The sequence below is a fragment of the Galeopterus variegatus genome, unplaced genomic scaffold (genome assembly GCF_000696425.1).
Source record: "Galeopterus variegatus unplaced genomic scaffold, G_variegatus-3.0.2 Scaffold46, whole genome shotgun sequence".
Lineage (NCBI taxonomy): Eukaryota > Metazoa > Chordata > Mammalia > Dermoptera > Cynocephalidae > Galeopterus > Galeopterus variegatus.
In genome coordinates, this window is record NW_007726157.1 from 659,499 (window position 1) to 670,528 (window position 11,030).

The 11,030-nt window shown below is 39.2% G+C and overlaps 1 protein-coding gene across 1 annotated transcript in view; it reads right to left on the minus strand.

Annotated features, from left to right (window-relative positions):
* Positions 1-2,844: 2,844 nt before the first annotated feature.
* Positions 2,845-11,030, minus strand: part of CDK6 (cyclin-dependent kinase 6) — a 222,771-nt gene continuing 214,585 nt past the window's right edge. The window contains exons 7-8 of the mRNA XM_008572294.1: positions 7,126-7,261; positions 2,845-4,001 (exon numbers count right to left, since the gene is read on the minus strand). Of these exons, the coding sequence (XP_008570516.1) occupies positions 3,855-4,001; positions 7,126-7,261 (283 nt within the window). The 3' untranslated portion in view covers positions 2,845-3,854. The remainder of the gene's footprint in view (positions 4,002-7,125; positions 7,262-11,030) is intronic.

Consider the following 11,030-nt stretch of genomic DNA (forward strand, 5'->3'; position numbering starts at 1 on the left):
AAATCATAACAACTTTATTTTTATCTGTCACAATGTAAAACATGCATTCTTTTGAATTCTATCAATAGCTAAGAATTTTTATAATAATATGTCAACATTTTTCTTTCCAACGTAAATATTCTGTAGTTTCTGTACTAACACAATTAAGTAATTATGGTGGCATATTAGCTTTTAACGTTATTCTTTCCTAGACCCAACTATGAAACAAAAGCCTACTTTTGGAAAATGTGAGACACTCTCAAGTGCTTATCATAAAAATAGTCAAGCTGTCACTTAAAAGTAAAACAATTATTTGAACAGAAAAATTTTAATATGTTTATATTAGGAAGCTTACATGATTTAATTTCCATCATGGAATGAAAATTGCCATGACTGACATTAATAGGCACCACTTTTAAAAGAAGTAGCTACTGTTATTTAAAAAATTAATTTAAGTACATAATTTTAAGTTCAAAATGTTTGGTAATATTTAAGAATTTTCTCATCAAGATGGAGAGTACAACATTTTGGAGTCAAACTATATATTTCTTTATTAAAAGGAACATATTTTCTTCAAGACAATAATATCCTGTGCATTCTGAAATTTTCGTTTTTACTTAAAACTAAAATGCTGAGATTCTATTCTTAGGTGAATAATTTTGAACTATTTTTAGTAAGTCACCTGGAGATAAATGGAAAGTCTGTCATTCACAGTGTGTGCTTCCTGAGAGAAAATTGCAAGAAAACAGGGGGCTGAAATGGCCCCGAGCTTTCTTCCAAAACAGGTTCTTTGCACCTTGAGTTCCCATCCACTTCAAAGGCGGGACAAAGTGGGAGGCTCCAACCCATTGGGTTCTTACAAGCTCTAGGGAATTGTGTTTTTAAGGTTATGTCATTATTACTAGCTTTAGAAAACTAAATGGACAGGTTTCTCTTTTTCTCTTTTTATACGTAGTTATTACAACACCCTGCACAACGTTCCCACAGTGCCTGGGCTGCCAGAACCAAACATCAAACAGAAACTACCAGGCACATTCTTGCACTAGTCCTAATATAAAATTCAAATCTGTCACAATATTTTTTACTTGCTATAAGCTGCTTCAGTATAACCCTGGGGCCGTATGACCTTTCCAGTTAACCACTACCTAGCTTTTGGCAAAGATGTTTGAAGCCATATGTCACAGAAGAATAAGCCATATTCACAAGGATCTTATTCTACTATATGCTTCAAAGTGCTCTAATAGCAAAACTGCTTGTGTGGGATCTGGATTTCAGAAGTGGTGAGCTTGGATGTAAAAGACACAAATTGAGAGAGTATTCACTCAAGTGCAACAACCACACAGACGGAAGAGCTGGGGACAGACTCTTACAACATTCAGAGAGGCCTTTTCATTCTGTGTCATCAGAGGATAATTTGCCAAATATCTAATGCCAAATGTTTGTGCTTTAATTTTTCTTTACAAACACTACTTAGAAATGAGCCAAAAGCAGATGCTAGAAATAAAAGTTGAGCTCTCTACTTGTTTAAAATTCTAAAGAATGCTGAATGATTCCAGTTTAGAACAGCTGCATTTTTCTTGAGCTAACTTATGAAAAACGTTTGCAAAAGCAAAAACTCAAGTTATGTTCACTCTAGCCATGGAGACTAACCAAAAAGCTCAAGATGAATCAGTGCAGTGAGTTTTAAAATTAAATTTGTAGGCTCCAGCAAAAATGTCTTTGTATTTTGACCCTCGATCAAAGGAAAGGCTTAACTCACTTTTCCAGGTGAGACTTTGAATAAACCTTGCCCTGAATGCTCTGGATTCATTATATCTCAAGCATTTACAGTGCTGGCAGCACATAATTAATGCTGTCACAATAAAGCAAGTATAAAACATTCTTATGGCCCATCTTCTTTTTTATCTTGCTTTAGAAGAAATTTCCTGTTCCTCAAGCTACTGAATTACAATAGCATTTAACAATGTATGTATTAAAAAAGAAAGGTTCCCAGCCCAAAAAGCTCTCAAGGAGAAACACTTCCTAATTCTTTCTCTTGTTCAAGATAATCATATACAATATTAAGCTGTGAAGAATTCAGCAAGGCTTGATAATACATAAACACCATCTGAAACATTTTCTGAGTGAGTCAATGTCCATTCTTTGAAAATGCTAACTCTAAACATGATCTTAACTATTGCATGCACTCAAAACATGAGTCAGAAAACAAAGGCAGCTAAACTTCCCAAAAGATACGGTCTATGTCTTCTAGTTACTAGAGCCAATAAGCACGGAACTACATATAAGATAGAGATGGTATGGAATTTAAGGATTGTAGAGAAAACAGCAAGAGAAAAAGTAAAGCTGTTTACAACGCCCAGGTCAGGCTGGCTCTTCAGAGAACAGGAGTGAATACAAGGCCTAGAAACAAGCACAATCTGGGGTATGGAGAAAAGATCATTTTATAGAGTAAATGTATATCTCTAAAAAATAGTTAAAGACATTCCCTCAGATACTATACTGACAACATATTCTATAAAAATGCAAAGCACAGTTTATAGCAATCTGTGTGCGGATGATACAGCAGAATAAGTATCCTATTCATAATAAGAGTGAACAGCAGGTAGGAATATTGCATTAAAGAACATATAGGACCCTTACAGGACTGCAGAATTGAGGCCACAAACCATAATCTGAAACTGTATATTTATGAAAGGTTCATTGAAAGAAAGACAGCAGGTGGTGCGTGGGCACAGCTTAAGCAATCATTAGTTATATAACGGTAGCAATATATATCAGAGGTGCTGGGAGATAGATAAGATGCAGACTTTGCAAACAAGGCAGTGAATGGTAGAAAGTACAGTGTAATAGGCGAAGAAAATTTAAATGGCATTCCTGTCTCTAGTAAGAGAGAACTACTCTCTAAATCAAAACAGGAAAAAGTTTCTGACAAATTCCTAAAAACAAAAACAAAAAAACCAACAAGAACAAAAATGAAAGAAAGAAATTTCGAACCAGAAAATAAATGCTTTTTCTATTTTTTTTTTTTTTGCCTGTTTGAGGTACACTCCCTAAATCTATAGCAAGTAATAAAAAGTTTATAGGGAATTTTCCAAAAGAAACCATAAAGCATGATATTATACAGAAGGTAAAAGAGACTTATAACGAGTAAATTCAGTTTTCAAAGAGTAAAAAGAATGCATGCTTCAAACAACAGGTCTCTTAAAAGATACTAGAATTTTTTTCACCTTTTGCTGTATGTATAAAACCTCACTTTTTACTACTAGCAAATTTGCTGCTTTTGGCCAGAAAAGAAATGCTGAGGACAAGGCTCAACTTTCTAATTTGAGAAGATCATTCTGGTGAATCATTTTTAGTGAGTGAAACACCTGTTATTTACCGGTCACCTTGAGTCTTTAAAATTCAATTATTCTTGTTTGCAAAAAGTAACACTTTAAGAGATCACAGAATCTCTGTCTCACACACATACACACACACATACTCAAGTACCAAATCAGGCCCGGCAGCTGCAGAGAGATTACATCATAACTCAGCTGTGCCTGGATTACCCACTTCACACTGGCAGCATTCAAGGTTAGAAAATGAAATGGCAGCACAATTGGTCAGCAGCTTCTCTTCTTCTGGAATTTTTCCAGGTTCTTGAAACAAACAGACAAACAAACAAACAAACGAACATAAAGCTGCAATCACTCTTGCATTGATTTCGAAACAGTAAACTAGGTGGTTTCCTTGGAAAAGCAGAGCCCGTTCAGAAGACGGCAGCTTGGAGGCCTCTAGACAGCGATCCTCAACAGCTCTGCGGGGATTCCTCAGGGGGACCCATCGGCTACCAAGGGTGTTCTCCAGGTGATCAGCTCAAAGCAGCTGCTGAGACCTCAGGCTGTGTTCAGCTCCGAGGTGTTCTGGCTGGGCGGCAGGTGGGAATCCAGGTTCTCTTTGCACCTCTCCAGGTCCTGGAAATACGGGTGAGACAGGGCGCTGTAGGCAGATATTCTTTTGGCTGGATTAAATGTCAAGCACTTCTGTAATAAAGAAAAAAATAGGTTGATATAAAACATGTCAATTTAAATAACATGCTTACATAGTTATCTGTTTACTGCCATGTACTAAATGTATCTATAATGGGAATAAATGTTTATTTCAAAGCGGTGTTAAATAATATGTAGATAGTACTCATCTCATATATCTCTCTAATGTATAAATTGCCCCTCTGGAAAAGGCAATACCTTTAGCGTGCCCGTGGACAGTTGCCTACCCAGGATTTCTCTCCAACCGACCCTATGTCCCTTAAAAGATGTTATTGTTATTGCAGTATGCATATAATTTGATTAAGATAGTGATTCTTCTAGTGCTAGCACACCTAGTGCTGCAGTCGGAGACTTCACCCTACCTTCTTGCCCAGCCCCAATGTTTATCAATGAGCAGGGAAGGGAAGAGGCACCCCTGTTGAGGTGTAAAGGACAATTACTGAACAAGGTGCCCAGTGGAGGGTGTACGTTAGGGCTAAAACCTAGACCCTAATTATCCTGATCCACTAGTACCCTGCCCCAAGGCTGCATCCCCCCACAGGAGGGGATGCCTTCCTCATAATTTACATCAAGGTGCCATAGGGCTAGCAGCATCCCTACCAGGGGTCCAACAGATTGAACTCAAGTCACTAAACTCTACTCCAGGCTGACAACTCAAATGCAGGGATACAAAAGTGAATGAGTTGGTTTCTGAATTTAAGGAGATCCAGTCTGGAGGTTTGGTCAGTAGAAGATGAAAGAAGGGAAAATGAAAGGGCTTGGCTACTGAGGTAGAAGATGAAAGGAGGGAAAGATAAACCTTTGGAGCAGCAGCGATCTCCATTCCCAAACTGTTCATATGTAAATTAGAAGTCTCCGGTCCCATTTCCACTCTAACCCCAGGTAATCTTGTTCCTCTGATCCTCTTCCTTTCCTTCCAACACCCCTGCTGAGCATGGAGCAGGGGGCAAGCATTAATTGACATGAATAGGACATCACCCATTGCCCCAGCTCACAGGAAGGTCACAGGAAGCTATATCAGCTTCTCCGTCCCTGTGATGAAGGTCCACTGAAGAGCTGGGTGTCGGACATGTTTATGAATTTCAGTCCTCTGTGTAATCTAAAGACTACATTATCACGGCTATGCAGACCTCTTCCACTTAATCTGGGTTCCTGCTCACAGTCCTAGTCAGGTCCTGGCTGGATTGGGAACCCCTCTGAAAGCTACTGACCTAGAAAACACATACACATAGAAAATTCTACATAAAATTTCAGAGGAATTCTTGGGTCCCCTGAAATCACAGAGCTAAAGGGCAAGCAGAGGAAAGAGCTTGTTTGTATGATGGTTCCACTGTTCCATTATTCTCTAATAGCAATAAACATCTTTAGAAAAACTTTGCAAGGGCTGAATTCCCAAAGGACAGGAGATCAGGGGCAAAATTCTTGAGCCTGAGCCTCTATTCCCAGAGTCTAAGAAAAAGAAAATTAGGTAGTGGCATTAGAAAAGGAAGCAGCCAGTTTAATTCCCAGGATACAGGAAAGAAGAGAAAAGAGTTGTGGGAATATGTTTAAGATACAGAGAAATGCCTCTAGAGGATTATCTGGAAGTCCTTTCCCTGCAGCTACACGGATAGCTTGAAACTGGGAAGAGGCTGAAGGGAAGAAGAGGGTATGTGAGAATCTCAAGTTGGAAATCTTAATATATTTTGTCCTACAGAAATATTGTGAGCAAAGGTGATTAAGTTCTATTATTGCTCTACTTCACAAACAAGGTGGCTGGCTTGAGAATTAATTTAAAAACCTTGTGTAATATTCTTGTTTCTGCAAGAAAACTTAATTATTATTATTTTTTTTCCTTTTTGTCTTTTTTTGTGACCGGCAACGGATCGCAACCCTCAGTGTCGCGCCCGTACCAGACCGGGACCGGCAATGGGATCGCAACCCTTGGTGTTGCGCCCGCACCTCGCTCAGCCAGTGAGCGGCAGGTCTGTATGTGGGATCCGAACCCTCGGCGGGAGGGACGCCGCGCTCCCAAGCGGCGCACTGTAGCAGTGCGCCACCGGGCCGGCCCAAGAAAACTTAATTTTTTTGCCAATGATCGACTTATAAAATGAGCTTTTAGAATCACAACTTAGTCAATAATTGAATAATATGGTAGATTACATTTTTTTTTTTAGTACATTTTCTCTTTCTTCTCTCTTCTCCCTCCATGGGAGGAGCATTCTTTCCTCCATTAAAGTTGGCTTTGGCCATGTAACTTGTTTTGGCCAATGGAATGTAGGCACAGTGGCAGGGTGTGTCTTCCAGGCCTAGGCCTTCAGGGACATTGTATGTTTCTGCTTGTCCTTCTGGGAGCATCTACCGTCTACCACGAGAAAAACATGCCACAGGGAGTTGTTGCCTCTCTGACCTGGGCCCAGAATGAGACACATGGGGAAGACCTGTACTTGACCCAAGCAGATATCAAAGGCCGTTAATTCAGGAGACAATGGATACACTCATTACTCACTGGGTTACAGACATTAAGAGCAGCCTGGTAGGTACATACCTCTATCTATTATTCTGGCTTCCAAACACAGAAAAATATGTACAAGGTTAAGTATTACGAGTTTGTGTCTCAAATATAAGAAGTCCTTACTTCCAGTGAGACATTTTACATGTGCATGGCACATTAAATACTTATTAAATAAATCAGTAACTAGAAGGAATATTGCTGTTTAGTTGATCTGGAAAAATATCTTCCTAAAGATGTGACTATTTATGAAAAGGCATGTTAAAATGACAAAGAAGTTGCTTAAAGTAGCATAAAACTATAAAACAAAGAAACATAATATTTGTTTTTAAAGAAGATAATGTCCAAATGAATCAAGAGTCTCTTAAGGCTGCATTCAAATAAACATTCAAAGATGGTGGATTTAAAGAGTGTGGATCAGAAAAACATTCCAGAATCAAAAGCCACCAGCTCCTACAGGTGTGGAAACGAAACCTAGGGAAAGACTGTAGTCTCCTCCCTTGTGTGGCTATGGCATGTGATGACTGTGGCAGTTGCTAAGCTGATATTTGTGTCCACTGCCCAGTCTGAATAAGGCAGGTCTTGCATTAGCTCAGTGCAAACCAACTATGCATCGTGTGAACTTACCAGAAGTAGGTCTTTGCCTAGTTCATCAATATCTGTTACAAACTTCTCAATTGGTTGGGCAGATTTTGAATGAAAAGCCTGCCTGGGAAGGGCAACATCTCTAGGCCAGTCCTCTTCTCCTGGGAGTCCAATTACGCTATAAAAGAACCACATGTGAACATGCGCATTAGCTGCTATGCCAAAGCTGTTTTCTCACCGAATTCTAGAGAAAGGCAAAATCTAAGGGCCAGGCACAGGGCCCCAGGGCCCAGGAGACCTTCACATTATGACTGGCAGAGTCTCTCATTTATCTATGTCCTACTGCAATATGGTCATAGGGTAGAGGGTAATCTCAGAGAATTGTGAAATTTGCTGGGAGGAGCTAAGAGATTACTTTAGCGCAGATACTAAAAGTAAATGTAGAAATGGAAAATATACTACACCATGGGGTAAGCTCTGATACACTGACAAAGCAGGATCTATTCTGTTCAAAGGAAACCCACATGGGCATATAATATCTTCCTTTAGTCCAAGAGTGCTTTTTGTGTTCAGATTGAACACCTCAGTACTGACATGCTTTTATGATGCTCATCCAACGTGGTTTATTAACACATCAGTTTGGTGACATTTTTGGTTAAAAATAATTCCTCAAACAATAATTACATAAATTAGACAGAAAAATTAGCTTAATGGTATGTTGGTCCTGTCTTATGCAAACACTATTTTATAAAGGAATGGTATTATAAAGTGAGCAAACAACAAATTACAAGAATATCAATGAAAACCATTCTGGGATAAGAAATGTGGAGAGAACAGCAAGCGATAAAAAGAGCAACAGGCTTTGGACACATGTAGACTTACTTGGGTTCAAATCCTGCACCTGCCACTTATTGGTAGGTAAGGGCAAATTATTTAACATCTATGACCCTCAGTGTCTTTATGTGTACAACAATAATTGATGGTTGTAACGAGGATCAGTGATAATTTACATAAAATGCACAGCACAGTGCCTGATACACAGTACTCAAGTTCATATCAATACACTACTCATTATTATTACCATAATTAGAAAATAATGTTGCTATCAATCCAAAATGCATAGGAAATACATCACTACCACACTACAAATACGAATGACTTGAATCCTATTTATGTGTAAAACTTAAGGTTCTTCAGAAATATTAATAGGTCAGTAGCCCTATACAATTTATATATTATACAGATATTATTTATAGTTTATGTACAGGTGGTAAGCAGCTTTGAACAAGGGAAATCAGAGGATGTAAGAAGTTATATCTTATACAGACTATAGATAACTCTGAGCTAAAAAATACTAGTTTAGTGGACAGGATATACAGCTATTTGAATACTGGACCAAAGTATTTTTTTTTTTTTTTTGTCTTTTGTCTTTTTCCATGTCCGGCAACGGATCGCAACCCTCAGTGTTGCCCCCGCACCGGACCGAGGACCGGCAACGGGATTGCAACCCTCGGTGTTGCTCCCGCGCCTCGCTCAGCCAGTGAGCGGGAACCGGTCTAGGACCAAAGTATTTTAATTACAATTAGAAATGGTGCTGGCCTGCATTATGGTCTTCTCCTTGGCCTGCATTAGCTGGGTCTAAGGCCCAGGAAGGGGTGTTCTCATGAATGTATTTCCAGGTTTTGAGAAGACATGGTGGTAAATGTCACGGGATCTGTAGGGCTTTGTTCCCCTTTCCCTTACCTTAGCAGAGCCCAGGTCACAGACCTCACTTGGGAAGAGCAGATACCCCTGTCATCGCTGCACCTGTTACTGGATGTCTGGGGTGACACTATAATTCTGCCTGTTGGGCATCCTGAGAGAGCCACATTACTGAGGCAAAGATAGACTCAGGGACACATTTATTGGAATCAATGAATAGAAATGACAACTTGAGCAATATGCAAATTTGTTTAATAGCAAGGTATACAACAGGAGTAAAAAGAAGAAAACAAAAATACCCATTAATTATAAAAGCAAATGCATGTATATGCATTTGGACAAAATGCAACAAGGCAGAGGAAGAAAATTTTTATTAAAGACCTTTTAAAATTTTTCTTCATTCCTTTCAAGCTTTTAGCTCTTTTTATATAAATATTTTTGCATATTACCACTAGTCACCTAGAAACTGATTATAACAACAGCTAGAAATAATTTAAAATCTTTTTTTTTTTTCCTTTTTGTCTTTTTTCATGTCCGGCAACGGATCGCAACCCTCAGTGTCACACCTGTACCGGACCGGGACCGGCAACGGGATCGCAGCCCTCAGTGTTGCACCCGCACCTCGCTCAGCCAGTGAGCGGGAACCGGTCTGTATGTGGGATCCGAATCCTTGGCGGGAGCGCCACCGCGCTCCCAAGTGGCGCACTGCAGCAGTGCGCCACCGGGCTGGCCTAAAATCTTTATTTATAGCTTTGAATATATCTACATTGAGTTAAATCTCGCAAATATGGATATCTGAATGCCAAACGCCTTCAGAGAAATGGCATGTCTCTGTGTGTATGAGTATGTGTGGTATATAATTACATATATATATATAAACCCACAACTGTTTGTATATACACGTATATTTGTATATATGTATAAATATTTGTGTATGGATATATATATATATATTTAAGTCTATTACCTCCTCTAAGTCCTGCAAAGACCTCCTGAGACATGTAGGTCAGGTGTATTACCCCTATTTTATAGATGGGGAAACTAAGATTGAGGAATGAAATGAACAGCCAAAGTCACACACAGTGAGTTCAGTCACAGAGTCCTGAGTGAACCCAGTTCTCCTTACTCCAAATCCAATATTTTATTTCCACTTAACTGTGATGCTGCTCTTATAAACACTTTAAAATGTCATGGGCTAAAAGCACTGTTTCACTTTCAAAGTACTTGCTGTTCTTTGAAAGCATAAATCTTCCTAAACCCAGAAATGTTTTTCTCTTTAAGATTATGTGAACATGGCTTTCCTTTAAAAAGAAAATGCAGTTTCATGTTCAGTATGAACTTTTATGGCCCATGTATAAGCATTGTGAAATTCTGATAGGTCTATTAAAAGTACTTGCATTGAATTTCACTATTTGGACAGCTGAACATAAGCCTTAAAAGTTGACATTTATACTGGAAAGACTGACAGGGCACAAAATCTATAAATGGCAGTGATGGTGGAAACAGAAAGAATTTATCAAGTACTTTAGCAATGACACTAGGGTGCAGCATTGTCTCTTTTCTCTAGCAAGGTAATACTTTTGGAGGAAACAGGACATCATTTTGGTGAAACAATGCCAGAAACCACAAAGTAAAATCTAAAGGCACAAAACGTAGAACTTCACAGCTTTTTTGCTTGCAATCTAGGATTGTCAGGCTTTTGCCAAAAGTGGAATTGGCTTTTTCTTGGAAGCAAGTCAAACATGCTGGTCAAACGTTCCTTCTGGTCCATTTCACTGGCTTCCTGTACTAGGCGGGTAACTAGCAATGTTAAAAGGATTGCAGATATCAGTGCTGGAGGTGGACAGAATTCCTAGGTGGTATAAATAAGGGAAAGCAGGTGATAGCTTTTAGTGCCTGGCACACTGATTTCAGTAAAGATTGTCTTTTAACAGAGGGTCACTGATATGTCTTATTTTCACAGTTCCCTCTTCAAGATCACACGAACACAAAATAGATTCAGTGGTCATAGGGAGTTCATCATTGAATGACCAAAGAACGTTACATCCAAAAGCAGGAGTCACAGGAAAGCTTTGTGTTGAATTCAGCCGTCTTACAGGATGGTCAGTAGCAGCCGCAGTAGTGTCAGCTGCTCTGGACCCAGGAGGTCCCCAGACCAAAAAAAAAAAAAAAAAAAAAAAAAAGCAAATTTTTTTCAGGCCTTCAAGCCACTGGGTTGGGACTCAGCAGGAGCACCGGCACTAAAA